The sequence below is a fragment of the Bubalus kerabau genome, chromosome 22, assembly GCF_029407905.1.
Source record: "Bubalus kerabau isolate K-KA32 ecotype Philippines breed swamp buffalo chromosome 22, PCC_UOA_SB_1v2, whole genome shotgun sequence".
Taxonomy (NCBI): Eukaryota; Metazoa; Chordata; class Mammalia; order Artiodactyla; family Bovidae; genus Bubalus; species Bubalus kerabau.
Window position 1 is genome coordinate 36953477 of NC_073645.1, and position 19962 is coordinate 36973438.

Sequence of the window (19962 nt, forward strand, 5' to 3'; positions counted from 1 at the left end):
TTCAGGAACTTGTGTTTAATGAGTCAACTCTGCTTGAGTCGGACACAACTGAGCTACTGACTGAACTGAACTGAGGAAATGGGATGGTCTGTGAGGTCGATTATAGGTCAGGCAGGGCCTACTTCGCCACCTCCAAGGGTATACCCAGATTCCTCTGAAAATGCGTTCAATGAGTACTTATATTAGGGCATGCACATGTATGTGAAAACTAAAGATACAGAAATTGGAAGCATTCAGTTCAATCAGTTGTGTCTGACTCTTTGCAACCCCATGGACTGCAGCACACCAGGTTTCCCTGCCCATCACCAACTCCCGGAGCTTGCTCAAACTCCTGTCCATCAAGTTAATGATGCCATCCAACCATCTCACCCTCTGTCATCCCATTCTCCTTCTGCCTTCCATGTTTCCCAGTATCAGGGTCTTTTCCAAGGAGTCAGTTCTTTGCATCACGTGGCCAAAGAATTGGCACTTCAGCATCAGTCCTTCCAGTGAATATTCAGGACTGATTTCCTGTAGGATTAACTGGTTTGATCTTGCAGTCCAAGGGACTCTCAAAAGTCTTCTCCAACACCACAGTTGAAAAGCATCTTCGGTGCTCAGCTTTCTTTATGGTCCAACTTTCACATCCATACTTGACTGCTGGAAAAACCGTAACTTTGACTAGATGGACCTTTGTCAGCAAAGTAACGTCTCTGCTTTTTAATACGCTGCCTAGGTTAGTCACTGCTTTTCTTGCAAGCAGCACGCATCTTTTAATTTCATGGCATTGACTTAGTGCTTCTGTGGTATTGGATGTAGATTGAATGACGAAATGTTACCCAAGCCTTTGCCTTTGTAGACATGCCATACTTACTAGTAGCCAGAAGGCATCACATTTTCTAAAAGCAAATCCAGATATATCTTCTGCATAATTTTTCTTACTGTCTTAAGGACTGGAGATACTTTCACCCTAAGAACAACAGTTGGTGCCTGCCCCAAACCTAAGGGTCTTCAGCTGTGAGATGGCTATATTTCTGTTCCTCATGCCCCCGGCCATGCCTTTGTTTCCTGTCGCTGCCATGAGCGCCACACTTTTTGCTCTGGCTTCATTTATTGCCTATGGACTACTTGAGAACCAAGCCTTGCATTTTCTCTGAGATGGTTTCCTTGCCATTTAATAGGCAGTTTCCTATGCTTTTATTTTTTTAACAGAGTTCTGGAAAAGAAACAAGTTTTGTGGCTCTGTTAGGAATCCTCCTCAGGATTTTTAAATATGTGCTTCACCTTGCTTCATCATTTGGGGGACAGCATGCAAAGAATTTGAATTGGGCTTCTGTAAGTTTGGGAACTACCATGCCCATCAACTTTTAATTTTGTAGTCCAGGAACCTTAACAGTCAAAAATGAAGCATCTTATCTCTATCAGAAAGCCAGTAGGGAAGAAAGCTGGACGGGGAATCCCATGCCTCCTCGTCTCCAAAGGGACGTCTCCCTCTGCACATTGCTAAGAGATGAAGTCTGCCTTTATCTCTTCGTGGAATTCAAAGTTGTCATCATGCCTTGTGTGTTTACAACTGAGACATGCCCTACAGGGAAGATCACAAATTAATTCACATTTTGATTTCTTGGGCTTCGCTGGTGGCTCAGCTGGTAAAGAATCCACCTGCAATGTGGGAGACCTGGGTTCGTTCCCTGGGTCGGGAAGATTCCCTTAGAAGGGAGAGGCTACCCACTCCAGTATTCTGGCCTGGAGAATTCCATGGACTGTATAGCCCACGGGGTCACAAAGAGTCAGACATGACTGAGCAACTTTCACTATGCCCCTGGGCACTGGGGCCACAGGATGAGTCTGCCAAGTCCTTGGAAACAAGGGGCTCACAAGCTCTTTGGGATGAAGATCTTTCACGGTGACTATTTTTTAAATTTCCACAAAGCAGGGATTGCCGTGAATGACGAAAGTAGTTGCCCAGCTTCTCTCTGTGTTAAAAGCTTCTACCCCTGCTAGTCAACCACTCAGCACCCTCCATAGCTTGGGCCACTGGCTTTTCTGCCTCCTCCCACACATACCTGGTGAAAAGGCACAGGTGATTAAACTTGGATTGAAGGCGTTTGAAGCAACTAATATTGTTACCCAAAGTGGGGGTCCAGCTGCTCGTCACTCTGAAGCCAAGAAAGAGGCAAAGTTGCTGGAAAAGAAATTTGCTTTATTTTCAATGCTGACAACCTGAGAGGAGGGCAGACTCCTGTCCAAAGGCTGATTCCCCTCCCCCACACTGACAATCAGTGGGCAAAAGCTTTTATAGGTAAAGGGAAGGGACTACATGAAGAAACGGCTCTGACAGTCACTTTGAAATTGGTCATGTGGTGGTTTGATCAGTGTCATCTTGATTTAAGTATAATTAGTCTTTAGTTCCAGGGTCAGTTTGTTTCCATTTCTTTGAGACCAGCTCTCAGAATTGACTGCAAGGAGATCCAACCAGTCCATTCTGAAGGAGATCAGCCCTGGGATTTCTTTGGAAGGAATGATGCTAAAGCTGAAACTCCAGTACTTTGGCCACCTCATGCGAAGAGTTGACTCATTGGAAAAGACTCTGATGCTGGGAAGGATTGGGGGCAAGAGGAGAAGGGGACGACAGAGGATGAGATGGCTGGGTGGCATCACTGACTCGATGGACGTGAGTCTCAGTGAACTCCAGGAGTTGGTGATGGACAGGGAGGCCTGGCGTGCTGCAATCCATGGGGTCGCAAAGAGTCGGACACGACTGAGTGACTGATCTGATCTGATCTGATCTGGATATCATGGCTGCATGTCTTCATGTGGTTAACGTCTTCCACCTGGTTGGCATTTTAGTCTCTATAAGATAGTTCAGAGGATATGGCTCACAATATTATCTATAGCCCTTGAAAAGGAACTAAAAATCCTTGATTACGCTTAATGACTAAACTATTATTACTTAATCTTGTTTGACTGTTTACCTTTGTTTCTGCCTCTTCTCACTTCTCTGATTAAATTTATTCTTTGGCTGAAGTTTTCTTACAGACAAAAGACTGACTGAGGTCATAGTCCCCCAGGACCAAGGGTCCTGCTCTGTTTCAGTGTCTCCACCAGTATTTATAGTTTCAGCTTTTTTACTTCTTAATCATGGAATGAAAACCCCAGATATAAAGCTGTCAGGCTATCCAGAATTAAAATGTAGCTTCTCTAAAGTAAATTCGCTTAGGCAAAGGTGTGCTGGTAACTTGTTAACAACCAGTCAGAACAAGTAGGTGAGAGGGCCATGAAATTCCCACTTTGGCCAGGACTTGGTCTGCTCACCTCAAACCCCTGCTCTGTCTAGAGTGGCATGGGCTACTCCCCACTTGTGGCTCTTGAATACTTATAATCTGGCTAGTGCAAAGGAGATCTGCTGTAAATGTAAGATACAGCAGAATTTCAAAGACTTGGCTTAAAATGGGACTTCTCGAGTGGCTCAGAAAGTAAAGAATCTGCCTGCAATGAGGGAGACCCAGATTCAATCCCTGGGTCGGGAGGACCTCCTGGAGGAGGGCTTGGCAACCCACTCCAATATTCTTGCCTGGAGAATCCCACGGACAGAGGAGCCTGGCGGACTACAGTCCACAGGGTCGCAAAGAGTGGGACATGACTCAAGTGACAGAGTGTGCATGCACAGCTTAAAATATCTCACCTTGATTACCTGTGGAGATGTTTTGGATCTACTAGGTTATTAAGTTCACTTTAATACAGCTACTAGACCATTTACTGTTACCTGTGTGGCTCACAGCCCGTTTCTGTGGGACAGTGCCCATCTAGAGAAACCATGCCTCCCTCCCTGAAGATGAGTCCCCTTCACAGATGCTCATGCCTTAATTATGCTGTTCTGGTTGACTGTTTTTTCATCTGGGTGCCCAGTAAATATTGGGAGGAATAAATGAGTGAAAAAATGAAGACCTTTCCCCCTCTTTACTGAAATTTGCAACACCAACTTTACCCTGGGCCACTTTCACTGGAAGCTGTCAATACTGAAAAGGTTGTAAACCAACTGAGAACCACAGGGGGAAATATATTTAGAATTTTCTGAAGAAGGACAGTGTAAAAGCAAAATTGTTATTAGTCCATCAGATAAGAATAATGGGGGAGGAGCTTGGAAAAGAAGAAACAGGCCAGTCTTCCTGGTCGGCAACTTGATAATACACATCAAAAGCCTTAACTTGTATATATACCCTAGAGTGTGTGTATGTATTTATATACATATATATCTAAGAATTGTACATTATTCTTGCAGTTTCCTCCAGGGAGTTACTGGGCAAAAACACAAATATCTAAAGATTAAAATTAAAAGTTGATAGTAGGTTAAGCACACTAGAACATTGTAAGTGGATAAAAGCCACATAAAGATGTCAAAAGGGACAAAGAAAAGCTGGCTATGATACACTATACATGGAAGGTAAGGTAAGTCACTTCAGTCGTCTCCGACTCTGTGCGACCCCATAGACGGCAGCCCACCAGGCTTCCCCGTCCCTGGGATTCTCCAGGCAAGAACACTGGAGCGGGTTGCCATTTCCTTCTCCAATGCATGAAAGTGAAAAGTGAAAGTGAAGTCGCTCAGTCGTGTCTGACTCTTAGCGACCCCATGGACTGCAGCCTGCCAGGCTCCTCCGTCCATGGGATTTTCCAGGCAGGAGTACTGGAGTGGGGTGCCATTGCTGCTGCTGTTTAGTCATGAAGTCATGTTGGACTCTTCTGCGACCTCAAGGACAGTAACTTGCCAGGTTCCTCTGTCCATTGGATTTCCCACGCAAGAAACGGGTTCCCATTTCCTTTGCCAGGGGATCTTTCTGACCCAGGAATCGAACCCCAGTCTCTTACTTCTCCTGCATTGGCTGGCAGGTTCTTTACCACTGAGCCACCAGGGAAGCCCATGCATGGAATGAGCTAACAATAAAATTTTGAGTAGACTGATGCTGGAAGAAGAAACACCATGAAGTTAACAGGGATTATCTCTGGGTGGTGGAGTAGGTGTGGCTTGCTTAACCTAATTTTTTTTTTTTTTTTGTAATGAGCACACGTTATGCAATGACACTTTTTTTTAATGAAGTATGGAAACTATAGATTATGCAATGAGACTTTTTTTTTGAGTACTATGCACAAGGTGTTGTGCCAGACTGAGCTATTTTTGCTTTATGGTATTTGATTTTTTAAAAAAATCAAGGCACCTTCCAGATTTCAACGAGGATGCTGGCCAAAAGGCTCAATTATTACCGCTCAACGGCAGTAACAGAACACACAGGTAAACAAAGGGCAACTGCCATGACAAATAGTAACGATGCCAAAGTCAGCATTTTCGCAAGGGTCGAAGCAGTAAATCCTGCGGAGTCCAAGGTGGATGGCACAGTGCTCCCTGCTGCACCGCTCGGGGGCTGGGAGACCAGAGCAGAAGTACCTTTGTCTCCCGACCATGGCCAACGCGTTGCTTAAAAACGCGAGGGGCGGTTGCGGGCTGGCTTCCCAGCAAAGCTATGCAGCGCCCTCGGGAGAGCGGCCCTAGCGGGGTCGGCCGGCGCCGCGCTCCCCGCCTCCCCTCTGTGCAGAACACAGGTGTCCCACGTGGCTCCCGCCCGGGCGCGCCTCCCCGGGCTTGCAGCGCCCCCTGGCCCGAGCCGGGTCCCGCCGCGCGCTCCTCGCCGTGAGGTCAGCCGGCGTGGTCTCCGCGTCGCTGGAACCCCCTTCCTTCCCGGCGCTCGCACCGGAGGAGACGCCCCGCCCCCGGGCGCCCCTGCCCAGCGTGCAGAGACGGGGCGTCCGGCTTGGATGCGGCGTCGGCGCGGCGGGTTTGGTTCGGCATTGTCTGCGCTCCACCCGAGCACTGCGGCGGGGCCCGCACGCCTCTTCGGGAAATCGGCGTCCCAGGCAGAAAGCACCTGGCGCGCCCCTCCTCGGGGTACCCCTCCTTCGGTCCCGGGGCGAGCCGGCGGGGGTCTTGGGAGCCACCGCGCTGCGGCCCCGGCAGCAGCCCCTTCGGTGGGTCCCCCGGGAACGCCAAGCAGAGCGGCTCGGACCGCAGGTAAAGGGGACGGGCGCTCGGTGATGAGTGGAGGAGGGAACCTCGTATTACACCTGGCCGTCTTAGCAGAGTCGTAGAACCCCTAACCCGGCTCACCTTTTGAATAAAGGCTTTGGGGACAAGCCGACCCCCCCCCCCCCCCATTTTACAGAACAGATGCAGGTGTTAAAGTCACTCCTGCGTGCTTTTCCCAAGCATCCCGGTGACCCCAGCGAGGTCTCTGCATGCAGAGCCTGAAGGGCCCGCGGCCCCGAGAGACTCGTCCTTGGCCTTTGGGAGGTCTAAGGGATTTATCCTCTATGGTGATTCACCTGCTTGGACACCCCACTCCCCGTCAACCCGACTCTGGCCAGCTGGTCCAGCCCAGCTTCCTGCACTTCTCCAGGTCAGAGCCGAGCTCTGTGGCCACCTTCTGGGAGGGGAAAGGGGAGGGTCTTAGAATTGCACCTTTAAAGCTTGCCAGGGGGCATGGATTTAAAAATTTGGTGGACACTCAGGCAGACGAGAGGAAAGGAGCGCATCTTGCTTCCCTTTCACTCTGGAATCAGTGGCTGTCCTGCTGAGAAGGGCCTTTCCATGGGGACACTATGAAGCGTGTTTAGTATCTTGGAGCTAAATAAATAAAACGTGTACAATTTTCAATTTAGGCGGTCCTTTAAAAACAACCCCTCTAGAACCTAAGTGTTTTATAAATTGAAGTCTAAAAATTCAAGGTCTATTTTGCTTTCTCAGTGACATTATATTAAGAAATGTGCAGTTATTGAGAGGAGTCAGAAAAGAGAAGGAAAGCGAAGACTCAGCGCTGCAGCTGGCAAAGGCCGTGAGAGTTAATTTGTAAATGCTGCTGGCTTTCAGTAGCTAGTAGCCATTCTTTTCCTTAGATTGATGGGATACAAAGCTTTACTGGATTGTTCTTTGCATGGGATACGGCCCTTACTCTTCTTTGTAGAAATCCAGCTCAGAGCCGTCTCTTGATGTATTAAGAATTTCCCAGTGTGGATCCCCAAGCAAATCCCGGAGGTCCACGGGGATTGCATCCTTCCTTCATCATACCTGTCTCTTCGAAAACCATCAATGACATTTTTCTTTAAATCTGGCTTTTTGGTCCACCACCCAGAACTTAGCTATTTCCCTCCCCCCTCACTAGGCCCAGGCTCTTGAAATGAATTATAGTCAGATGTCCATGTTTTTACAGATGAGGAGACTGAGACCTAGAAAGGGTGGAAGACTGCCCGAGGGAGAACGGGAGTGCCTGCCAGGAACCCTGGCTCCTGGGTCTGTAATGAGCAGTCACTAATTGGCAAGTGATGACATTGAGGATAAACCACTGGTGCAATGTAAAAGTCCTTTGTTAAGAATGTGCCCACCAGGTGCACATCTTATGGAGTTTTTTTTTTCACCGCATCCCCAACACCTGGGAGAGTGCTGAGTGCAGGGCAGATGCTTAATAGTTGTTATTGAATAAGTTAAATTTCACATCATTGTACCAGTGGTTATGAGTCAACACTGTGAGTATGTTAGAACAATGATTCCCACACTTGGAGCAGTAAGAAAAAAAAACAGTTTTAATTGACAGGACTGTAACAAAATTGCTAATTTTTAATTTTATCCCACAAGGATATTTTTTTAAAATGTGATAAACCCCTCACATCATCGACAAAGCTATTGGAGGTCTCTTGGGGGCCCTGTATAAGAGTGGGTCTAGGCCATGCGAGACACTCCTGCGTCAGTATCCCAAGCCATCAACCCAAAACAGCTGAACACACTCAAAGGCCCTTCTTTTAGTTCACCCTTTCATCTTCTAAACAGCTCCAGCAGCTTATTCTTCCACCGCAAAACCACCTGCTGGGTTTCCCTGATTGTGATCCTCCAATCCCTCACTTCCCTTCCTGATCCTGGGTCCCTTCTCTTAACTAGTTTTCCTGATCTCCACTTGGGCACCTCTGCCCTTACCCAGAGGACTTTGGCACTGTTGGCTCCTGGGATCCTGGCAATAACCTTTCCAGGTAAAGAGGGTGCGTAATGTCACCCCCATTTTTGAAAGAAGACAATTGAGTGACTAAAGTGAAAGAATGGACTTGGGAGGTTGGTGCTCAGGTCTCCTGACGTCAGATTGGTGCCCTTTGCACACCAACTGTGTGCTGCATGCTTCTTGTCACGTCTGGGCTGCCTGCATCCGAAAAACTGGGCCTGACGCCAAACTTGTGATTTACCAGCTCTTTGACCTTGGGCCCCAACTTCTCCAAGACCATTTTCACAAGTGTGAAAGTGGAATTGATCATGTCTACCCTATAGGGTATATGAATGTAGTTATATGACGTTAATATGTGAAATGCAGTGATAATCTTTTAACACCATATGTTCAAAAAGTCTTTTACCATTGTGGGGGACATTCATACTATTTCACTGGATCTTTAAAACACTGTCAGTTATGAAACAGATGAATGAGGTGGGAACTTGGTGTTTGCAGAGTTACCCACCTGGTTAGAAGCAGAGCTAGTTTGGAATTCCATCTTTGGAGTTCCAGTCCTGTGGATGCACTTTCCGGAATCCTATGACAGTGGATTTGGTGGCTCAGGTGGTAAAGAATCTGCCTGCAATTCAGGAGACCCATTCGATCCCTGGGTCAGGACGATTCCCTGAAGAAAGGAATGGCTGCCCACTCCAGTATTCTTGTCTGGAGAATTCCATGGACAGAGGAGCCTGACGGGCTACAGTCTGCGGGGTCTCAAAGAGTTGGACATAACTGAGTGACTAATACACATACTGACAGCTTCAATAAAGGATTTTCAAATACGATCAAAACAAGCATCAGAATCTCTTGTCAGGTACAGAGTATGGGCAGCCTGTGGTTTACACCCAATCTGCCTCTTCTCCCCAGCCATCCAGGGGCCCAAAGGGCACAGTTTGTCCCTTGAGGCTGATTTCTGGTTGCCAGACTGTTGGGTTCTGAAAATTTGTGATTTTGTTAGAGAAAGCATAGCGTGCCCCAGAACAACTTGTAAAATGTCCTTCATGCCTTATCGGACTAGAAACGTGTCAACCACTTCCCCTGATTGCCTGGGTCTGAGCCAAGTATTTTGCCAAGTGAACAAGGAAGATGTTTGTTACAGTGAAAGACCACAGGCTTCCTAGCTGACTTACCTCCAATGTGAAAGTCTTTCTCTTCTGGTGTGGACTGTTTTTGTAAAAGGGTTCAGATTTCCATTCTACTGGTGGAGAGGAGGCTGCCAAGGGCTAATCTAATATTTGGGGTTGGAATTGCATTTTGTAAGGAGGTGGAAGCGCTCTCCTTTTTCACCCTCCCTCGTTTCATTTCCGATCATAGAGGAGAAGATGGGCATTGTCCTGCAAAACCGCCTTTAGCTATTGCTGTTGGGTCTGGCCCTTCTTTTTCAAAAGTAGCCTTGTTTGGCCTTGGCTTTCTTCCTGTCTCTTGGGAAATGCAATCTCCAGGCAGCACAGAGTGTGATGTTTTGCGGTGCCCTGCAGCAAACCTCACACATCTGCTGTTCCCCGTGCTGCTGGTGCTGCAAGGAATCAGAATTTGAAAATAACAATCAGATGAAAAGACTAGGGAGTCGGGGAGGGATCTAGGTCCCTGTGTGAGAACCCCAGAAGCTGGGAATGATGATGTGTGGGATTAGCATGAGTAATGGAATAGAAAGGAGCAAATGTGATGAGCCAGGTATTTCGTAATGGAAGAGGCTTGACAAGGCACACCTGGAGATGGAAGTTCTGTTTCTGCCCCTGGGTTGCAGACCACTCCCATCTGCTTAGCACAAGACTGCAGAAAGTTCTCTAAATCTTCTCAAGTTATGTGCTCGGGTGTGGGAGTTGCTGGCAGCTGGTGGAAGACTGCCAACAGGTGAGATTCAGGGTGGCAGATTTTTAATTAGGCTCTGTTCCTCTGTCCTGATCCCCCACAATCAGGAAGGTGATAGATGGAACAGAACACAGGGAGGCCAGAAGGAGTAGGATCCACTTATTAACTGTCTCACCTGGGGCAGAACTGTCTCACCTGTCTCACCTTGGCTTCTCCCTGTCTCAGCTTTCCCATCTGTCAAATGGGGCTTGCTGTGAGCATTAGGAGAGAGAAGATACGTAAGTATAGAGCCTGGTGTGTGTTAATCTCTGTCATGTCCAACTCTTTGTGACCCCATGGATTGTAGCCCACTAAGTTCCTCTGTCCATGGAATTCTCTAGGCAAGAATACTGGAATGGTTAGCCATTCCCTTCTCCAGGGGATTGTCCCGAACCAGGGATCAAACACAGGTTTCCTGCATTGCAGGCAGATTCTTTACTGTCTGAGTCACCAGGGAAGCCCACGGAGCCTGGTACTGGGTGCTTTAGTGAGTAAATAATGCTCACTAGATGGGAGCAGCTGTTTTTTTGTTTGTTTGTTTTTTACTGTGGAATTCATCCTTTCAAGTCTTAGATGTAGGGTTGTATTTAGAATGTTGAATTAGTGTTGAAAGAAAGTTTTGCTGTGTGAGGAAGGGGGATTGAGTGGAATATTTGAGATGATTGGGTGGGAATAGATAGTGTAGAGTACTATTAATTCTGTATCATCATTGAAACAACGTTAGGTTCATTTATCTTGGTATAAAAAAGGATACCGTGAGTGCAGTGAGCACAGGAAGGATACTTCATCAGGAAGTATCCCTCCAGCCCACCTGCCTGAAGCGTTATGATGCTGATTTCCAGCAAGCACGTGTCTCACCTACTACATGCCAGGCATATTCAGAGACTGAGACACAGCCCCTAGTCCCTGAGCCATTTGCCACGTGGCAGGCAGGTTCGGTGTGGGCTGTGTGACGATGGGATTGCGGTGGGGGTCGGGGCACAGGGGTCGGTGGGGGGAGGTGCTGCTGAGGTCTCAGGGTCAGCACCGCCTGAGCCTGGCGCTCACAAGGAGGCACTTGATTTCCAGATTGCCACCCTAAATTTTGTTTTAATGAGCAGAACCTTAAGAGGCTTTGCAAAAACATTCACCTGGGCAAGCAGAGGCACATGGTGGAGCCAGATGGATCTGCCTAGGTTTGTCCCCTAGTACAGGGAGGGGCCCCGTGTTCACAAACACCGTGCTCTGCAGCAGGAAACTTCTGTGCTCCCTTTTGCCTTGTCCTCACGGGAGGCCGCTAGAATCCTAGTTTTGTAAAAAAAAAAAAAATAAAATAAAATAATAGGCCTGAGCCTCAGAGTCCTGCGTGTGCCCAAGGTCAGAAGCTGTGATCCCAGAAAATCTTGAGCCTCAGGACTGGATGGCACAGGGATGCCCTTTCCTTCTACTCCAAGCTGGCCCTTGTCCCCAGGCCTTGCCCCTGCCTGGCTCCCAGGTGGCAGGTATGGACTTGTCCCATGGCTGTTGTGTGGAGTAAAAGGAAAGAGAACAGGAGGCATGGCCCCCACCGGCCAGCATTCTCTCCAGCCCCCTCTCTCCCTCTGACCATGCCTGGGAAACTCCTGCCCTCCTCCCTCCTGTAATACCTTGTCTCTGGTCCTTACTTAGATGAGGTGAGGCTGGGAAGCCTCTCAGTTACTTGAAGCACAGAGATGCTCAGCTGGTTAGGCGAATCCATTTAGTTTGCTTCAGGAAAGTTTTGAAATCCAGAGAGCTGAATAAACAGTGGAGTAAGGTCTGACCATCATAGGTCCATGGTGGAGAGGAGATCAAAAGGGGATTTTCTTTTTTTTTTTTTTTTAACCAGAAGACATCTTAGCAGCCTGTGGTCCACGCTCCTCATTTTCAGGTGAGGAACTGTGGCTGCTCTCAGGGTCGCACAATGTCAGATGAGAAGCGAGACCCCTGGATCCGGGGTGCACACCCTCTGTCATCATGGGGCAGAGGTAGCTCCCGAGTCACAATGTGCCAGCTCAGTGTGCATGGGGTTCAGGGGGATGGCCCATGGACCTTGAGCTGACCTCGGCTCTAGGAGTAGCATGGTTAGAAGAAAGCCCGTTGGACGGGGACCCGGAGACTCAGGACTCCTCCCCTTCTGAGCCTCAGGGACGCCTTCCCATTCACTTCTGGGGTGTGTATGCTTATTCACTGTGTGTCCTCCTTAGTCTGATACCACAACGTGCCCCCTGAGGGTAGGAGTGCAGGCCCAGGGCATGGGGGGCATGGTCAGCACTGTCCAAGAAAGCACCAGCCTCCCCACCGCACCCCCTCCTGCCCCAGTTATTCATATTTCCTTCAGTTCAGGTGAGGTCTTCACGCACATGAGCTGGGTCATTTTGAACTTTTATGCAAGTCACAAGAATCTGCATTTCCTGGGTGACTTTGATGTTCAAGGCAGCCCTTGCTCTCAGCCTGGTTGGCAAATCCTCTGAATTCAGAATCCAGCTGTGTTTTTTTCCTGCGTCGGCCAGGTATGTTTTCAGTGCCCGGACAGAGGTGGTTGGGGTGCATCAGAAAAGTAACACAATTCATTTTAGCGCAGATTAAGTTAGAGGCACATGGCTGAGTCACCAAAGATGACCAGGAGACCCCTGCCAGGTGTTCTGGAGAAGTGGTGTCCCTAATGGAGGAGGGGAGGGGCGGTACCAAGGGCCAAGATCCATGAATGGAATCTTGGGCCCTCTGCCTTGCTATCCATGTTTGTGTATGTATATATATGTATTTGGCTTTGATGGATCTTTGTTGCTTTGGGTGGGCTTTCTCTGGTTGCAGTGAGCAGGGGCTATTCTTCACTGCTGCAGCTCCTCTTGTTTTGGAGACAGGCCCAAGGGTGCGTGGAGTTCAGTAGTTGCACACGGGCTCAGTAGTTGTGGCTTAGTTACCCCGAGGCGTGTGGAATCTTCATGGACCAGGGATGGAATCCTTGTCCCCTGCATTGGCAGGCGGATTCTTAACCACTGGACCACTGGGGAAGTCCCTATCCATGTTCTTAGGTGCAGGAGCATGGCCCTCATTGAGAACGTTAAAGGAACTTTCGAAAGCGTCAGGTTGAAGTGAGTTTTCTTTGTCCATGGAATTCTCCAGGCAAGGATACTGGAGTGGGTTGCCATTCCTTTCTCCAGGGGATCTTCTTGACCCAGGGATTGAGCCTGGGTCTTCTGCACTGCAGGCAGATTCTTTACCGACTGAGCTACCAGGGAAGGGGAAGATGTTAAGGCTGTCCTTGAAAATCAAAGTCATTGGAGTAAAGTCTTCCATGGCTTTTTGGGATCTGAGTCTTCTCCAAACTACAGTAGCTATCATGCGAGCAGCAGCCTCTAGGGTCATATCTGTGACCCAGGAAAGGCTGAGCCCTTGTCGTCTTGTTTGGGGGTATGACTTGGGGGAGTTCGCAGAACTGATTGCTGATCCTTTTTTTTTCCCCTTGTCCTGACCCTCTAGTCATATCAACATGCCCTCCTTCCTGTTGCTGGAAGCCATCTGCATTGTCCTATTTGCTGGAGGTGAGTGTTCTTGGTGTGGGGAGAGGTGGGTGAGGTGTTGAGGGGTTTGATGCGCCTCACATCTGGTGGATTTTGACTTCTAAAGGTCTCTTGAGTGCATCCGTGTTTCTCCACTCCTGGCCGCCTGCCTAGTCTAAGCCAGTGTCTAGTCTAAGTCTGGTGCTTACCACTGCAGTATCCTCCTGCCGCGTCTCCCTGGATTCACCTGGTCCCCCTCCATCCTGTTCTTCACACATTTCAAAATGCAAATCTGGTCATATCTGGACCCCTCTCCATTCCCATTGCCTACCTGAAACTTTTAAGTGATATTCCACTGCTCTTAAGAGGGCCTGCCTGATCTGACTTTGTGCCACGTGGTGTCCCCTCTGGAGCCCCCTCCCTCCTCCTCTTTGTTGCAGCCCACCCTCCTTCCAGGCTGGCCCAGCACCCTTGCTTCCTCCCACCCTGGGGTTCTCAATTATGGTGGCCCATCTGCCTGTATCACTGACTCACCCAGCACCTCTACCTTGGTAAACTCCTACTCATCCTCCAGCACCCAGCTCAGTTTCTCCTGGATCCCCAGGTCAGGTCAGATCCCCCTACTAAAACCTCGTGTCCCATTGAGTCTCTCTGTTGTGTTGCACTTAATACAGATATGAGTTCATTTCTGTGTGAATTTTAAAAAATGAGTGTTCGTCTTCTCCACTGGACATAGGCTGTGTAGTCTTGGCACCTAGCACTGGACTTGGCACCTAATCTGTGCTCAAGAAGTAGATTAGTGATTGGATAATGGAGCAAATCAGTTTTCTATTTACTTCCCATGTTGGCCCTCCCACATTCTAGACTCTTTGAAATACGAGATGGTAGAAAGGAATAGGTGTGTTTTGTGGGTTGGCTGATGAGTAAGAATGAGCGGGCTGGGTGGCTGGCTGCCTGAGGCTAGCCCAGGGTCCTCTTGCAGTCTCGGAGGCTCTCTTGCAGTTCCTCCCGGATCTGTGTTTCAGTGAGTAGGGGTATCCTCGCTATTCGTTGGCTGCTGTCACTGCATGTTTTCTGGAACCTCAGGGAGATAGAGGCTGGAAGAAGGACGTGGTTGCCCAGTCTGCCTGTCCTCTTTCTTGAAGCCATGTGTGTGATCAATGTCACACAGTAGCTTCATGACCGACAGACTGGGATGACATAAGACATGTTTGGGGATATGCAGTCCCTGGGGGCCCAGGCAGAGTAAAGCTTCTGTTTTAACTCACTGTGGAAGCTCACCCTCTGTGGCCTGTCCAGTTCACAGAGCATTGGATCTGACACCCCTTGGTTGTACCAATGAGACGGGGAAGGCTCAGAGAGGTTAAGTGATTTGCCTGGGACTGCACAGCTTTCAGGAGCAGGACTGGGATGAAAACCCAAAGCTGAGTCTCCCCACCCCGTCCAGGCAAGCGGTCCTCAGAGGTGAAGGCTGACTTGGTTGGGAGAGGAAGCCGCAGTCACATGCTCACTGACTCTCTGTTCCCAGGGGAATGTCTGCAGAGTCCTGAGGTAGTTTCACAGGGGCACCATGGGATGTCACTGGGTACCCGCTCCCTGGAAGGAGGTCTCACCTGAAGCCTGGCACCTCCCAGGACACCTGAGCACATGATACAGTTATATAAGCTGAGTCACGTCCGTAGTGAGTGGTCCCTGGGCACGGAGCTCCTCCTCCCATCTCCCATCCAGGGGTGATGGCTAGTCAGTCTCCAGCTGGAGAATGTGCCAGTAAAACATTTTAAAAGACCTTAGGGATTCCTCAGGGACGTCCCTAGTGGCCCAGACAGTAAAGAATCTGCCTGTTACTCGGGAGACCCTGGTTCAATCCCTTGGTTGGGAAGATTCCCTGGAGAAGGGAATGGCAACTCAGTCCAGTATTCTTGCCATGGACAGAGGAGGCTGATGGGCTAGTCTGTGGGGTCATAAAGAGTCAGACGTGATTGAGCTACTGACACTTAAAGGATTCCTCAACTCCTGGACTTTTTGTCAGTGATTCATGGGCTCATTCAGGAAAGCTTGGTGCTTTCCTGCTTTGACTTCGGGGCCAAAAGGAGGTGAGAACTTTTAATTCATTTGGCCAAACTGTGTGCAGAAAGCTGGACTAGGCTCTGTGGAGACAGGTGAAGGTATTTCTGCCCCATGAATGAACTTCAGCGGGTACTGCCAATTAGAGGCGTCCCTCCCTCCGGAACCTGACCTCATCTTTTGGTGTCCTCTTCCTCATCACCATCCTGGCAGTGGCAAATCCCCCTGAGCCCAACTTCCCTGTGTTATGTGATTCCTACCACACCCCCACCTCCATCCCAGCCTGATTCCATCTCCTTACCTCTTTCCCCAGCAGCCTCCCGCCACCTCATATTCCTTCATCTGCCCTTGCCTGGCCTGGCCTGTTCCTAGTTTCTGCACACCCTCACTTGGTGCCTTCTGTGCTTATCCACAGGACATGGACTTTATAAGCATCTGCATGTCTGCTTTGTCTGACAGTGACCACCCATGTTTTGCTTTTCAAATAACCCCTCCAAGTGGCACCTCATTGTCTTCAGGACTTTCATCATGGTTGGCTTGCTGTTCGGCACCTGGCATGCTACCTGCCCTCAGAGTTTATTTTGTAAATTGTTATTGACTGCTCATATGCCATTACTACAATTTTACTGGGTATCACATAGAAGAAAAAGGTGTATCCACAAACTTCCTACCCAAAACTTTTTAGCCCTTGTTCATGTTAATTGCACTGAATGATTGTATCAGTGTTACTCTGAGTCCTGTCTTTATGGGTATTTGTCATCACCATCATTCTCAAACAAATAACGTTGAAGGAGATGTCTTGGTGGCACATTTTCCCTTCCATAAAATTGTTTTTCCTTTGGATCAATTCCCAGGTGTGATGCTATGTAGCCTAACCCCTTTTATGACTCCTAATTCATTTGGCTACATTGTTCTCCAAAAAGATTGAGCCAATTTACTGTGCCACTATTGGAAAAGGTTTTCCTGATGTAATCTTTCCAGTTACATTTACATTTAAACCTTGATCATCTAAACTTTACATTTAAAAGGGTACCCCGTGGTTTGAGTTAAAGCACTTTGTCACCTATTTGAAAATTTTCCCTTGTGCTGTTCTAGGAATTCTCTTCCTTCTGTGAATTGTCTGTTCATGTTCAAGGTTAATTTTTATGGTAAGATGCTGCACCCCAGAGGGGCACCCAGTTCTTATGCCTAACCAGGGGCAAAACTCATCAGAATCAAGGCCCTGGGTAGATAATTTTACTCTTCAAAATACCCAAATTTAAATACAAAAGTACCTGATAAAGTTGGAGTAATTGGGGAGGGTGTTATTTGTGTTATCCATCTGGTAATTTTTAAAATACAATATCATTAAGCTCTTCCACGTTCCTGTTTCCTCTCTTGTCGCCTGTTCATTCTGGTCACATAACGCGGAGTCCAGGACTCCTCCCCTTTCTGCCTTGTAATGTGTGCTTCTGTTTCCTCTCCTAGTGCCTCCATCCCTCCCTCTTCAGGAAGTCCACGTGAGCAAGGAGATTATTGGGAAGATTTCAGTCGCCAGCAAAAGTAAGCCCATGTTTTTCTCGACCCTCCAAACTCTCCCACTTCGGCCTCTGTGTGATGGACCCAAGGGAAATCGTTCCGCTTCAGGCATTGTCTTTCCCAGCCCTGTCTTCTTTCACACCGTGGCCAGAGTCATTTTCTTCAAACAGAGGCCTGACGAAGTTCCTCTCCTGGTGAAAAACCTGGGAAGATCCCTGTTGCTGAATTTCTTGGCCCTTGCTTCAAGGTTCTCCTGTTGTATGACCACCACCTACCCAGCCAGCCTCATCGGCTGCTATATTTCTTCCTCTTTCTCGCTGCTTGGCATTCCCTCCACGTGCTCAAGCCCTGCCCTCCCACTTGCAGGGACTCTCCGGTCACCTTCCCTCCCTCTCTGGTGAAATACCCCTTGCTTGTTGCTACTGCATGGCACCTTCTCACTGGTGCTTCTCTGACTTCCATTCTCTCATCTTCGTGGTGAGGTGACAAGGTGTGGACTCTGACACCCTGGGTTGGACTCCCTGGCTCCACCACTTCCTGGTGCTTTGACCTCAGGAAAGTTCCCTGAATTGCCCTATACCCTGCTCTCTTTATCTTGCCAATGGGAATACAAATTGTAAATCTATTTAGGGGTGGTGGTGAGGGGGCTCGGAAGCTGATAGCTAAAAGGTACAGAGTTACTTTTGAGGAGATGAAAGATGTTCTAAAATTGACTATGATGGTAGAATATCTCTTTGAATATACCAAAAGCCATTGATGAGATTGTTGGATGCCATCTTCGACTCAATGGACTTGAGTTTGAGCAAACTCTGGGAGATAGTGGAGGACAGGGAAGCCTGGCGTGCTGCAGTCCATGGGGTCACAAAGAGTCAGACACAATTGAGCAACTGAGCAACACAAAAAGCCACCGAGTGTATACTTCAAACATTGACTTATATGTGAATGACATCTCAAGATAACTGTGAAAAAATTAAAAAATTATAACCTATCTCAAGGTGGTTATGAGAATTAAATAAATTAGTGCATTTAAAGTGTTTAAAGCAGAGTACCCGGCCTATAGGAAAGATTTGTTCAGTGCTTGTGATTACTTTGGCTCTTGGGTAATGCATCCTTATGTACCAGGGTGCCTGACTGTGTCCCAGGCTAGATTGTGAACCCTGAGGGCAGGATCCAGGGCTCTTGGGTATCTCTCCATGGCTCTAGTAGCCCCTCCTCTCAGATGGCTTAGTTAGTATTGTTGAATTAGACTCTCTCATTATCACACAGACTTTCATCAGTGTTGTGCCCATGGTAGGTCCATGATCCCCGCTGCAGGGGAGCATTGCCTGTGGCCCAGAATCATTTCCAGTGTTATTTCCCCCACTGTACAAAGAGGAGCTTGACCCACTGCAAGATTGTTTCCACCTCCACTCTGCTCTGGGAGGAAGATCTTCTCAGGACCAGACCACAGGGAAGCTGGCTGTCACTCATGTTGCCCCACTCTCCCCTAGTGATGTGGTGCTCGGCTGCAGTGGATGTCCTGTTTCTGATGGATGGCTCTCATAGTGTCGGGAAAGGGAGCTTTGAAAGGTCCAAGCACTTCGCCATCACGGTCTGTGATGCTCTGGACATCAACCCTAGGAAGGTGAGTTTAATTCTCATTGTCTTTGTATTAGGGTGTCTGGCTGCAAGTGACAGAAAGCCCATTGTAAGTGGAAGAGGGCATTTATTGGCTTGTGGAACCAGGAAGATCAAGGGGATGAATCCTGGTTCCTGGCACGATGGAATCCCAGGCCTCAATCGCTCTTTTTCTCCTCCTCTCCATTTTGCTTTCCTCATTTGGGTTCCCCCCCAGGCAGGTTCTCCTTACTCAGCAGAGTTGCTCTACACAGTCCTTCAAGCTATTTATCCCCAGAAAAAGAAAGTGGACCTCTTTCCCTGTAGAGCTGGCTTATGTCCTCAGGAGGGCTCTGATTGGGCAGATGTAGGTCACATGACAATCCCTTTACCAATCACAGAAGTCAGAGGGAAGAGCTTGTCTGGCCATTCCTGAGTCACGTGCTTATCCTTCTTCTTGGGGTGGGGATGAACAGTGGGACTTCCTGCTAGAAAGAGAGGTTGTGCTCGCAGAACTGTGGGAAAGGGAAAGCATGCTGCAGACAAAAACTACAACTATTTCTGAAGACTAGGAGAAGGCAATGGCACCCCACTCCAGTACTCTTGCCTGGAGAATCCCATGGATGGAGGAGCCTGGTAGGCTGCAGTCATGGGGCTGTGAAGAGTTGGACACGACTGAGCGACTTCACTTTCACTTTTCACTTTCATGCATTGGAGAAGGAAATGGCAACCCACTCCAGTGTTCTTGCCTGGAGAATCCCAGGGACGGGGGAGCCTGGCGGGCTGCCGTCTGTGGGGTCACACTTGGACACGACTGAAGCGACTTAGCAGCAGCAGCAACAGCAGCAGCAGCAGGGTCTTAATACAAATCAGCTCCTACCCTCTGTGTTTGCTTGAAGGGAGCAGCTCCTGCCTGGTGAATCCAGCTAGTATCTTCATTTCTCGTTCTTCCTGGTACCAGATAGCAAGTCTTAAATGTCAGCAGACTGTGCTGGCTGTGGCTTTTGTTGCTAAAAAATGGCATTTGGGAACAAGTCAACAGAAAAATGGACAATAAATACAGACAGTTCCCAGAAAATGAAACACAGATGGCCCTCTGACATAGGAAAAGATGCCCAACCTCAATCAATGAAATAGCCAATCTCTGACTGATACACTATTTTCTATTTAACTGGATTACCAAAAATCTAAAGTTTGGTTTCATGCTTCATTGGCAAGCCTGTAGGAAACTGGTGTTCTCTTGCTGATGGGAATGTGCAGCCTCATTGTGGAAGAATCTAACAGTGTCCATCCAAATGACAAAGGCTGGGACCCTTTGGCTCAGTAATTTATCCTATAGATACCCCTACAGGTGCAAAATAATTCACACTCAAAGTTAT

The 19962-nt window shown here is 48.4% G+C and overlaps 1 protein-coding gene and 1 long non-coding RNA gene across 2 annotated transcripts in view; one reads left to right on the forward strand and one right to left on the reverse strand.

Annotated features, from left to right (window-relative positions):
• Positions 1-6188: 6188 nt before the first annotated feature.
• On the reverse strand, positions 6189-9891 carry LOC129636911 (uncharacterized). The gene is made up of 3 exons (XR_008707199.1): positions 9185-9891; positions 8521-8758; positions 6189-6652 (listed from the first exon to the last, which is right to left on the reverse strand). It is a non-coding gene; the product is annotated as an uncharacterized LOC129636911 (long non-coding RNA).
• A 72-nt stretch (positions 9892-9963) lies between these two features.
• Positions 9964-19962, forward strand: part of VWA2 (von Willebrand factor A domain containing 2) — a 46549-nt gene continuing 36550 nt past the window's right edge. Inside the window, exons 1-6 of the mRNA XM_055560663.1 lie at positions 9964-10144; positions 11752-11793; positions 12244-12415; positions 13386-13447; positions 16937-17011; positions 18478-18611. Coding sequence (XP_055416638.1) covers positions 12291-12415; positions 13386-13447; positions 16937-17011; positions 18478-18611 — 396 coding nt within the window. The 5' untranslated portion in view covers positions 9964-10144; positions 11752-11793; positions 12244-12290. The remainder of the gene's footprint in view (positions 10145-11751; positions 11794-12243; positions 12416-13385; positions 13448-16936; positions 17012-18477; positions 18612-19962) is intronic.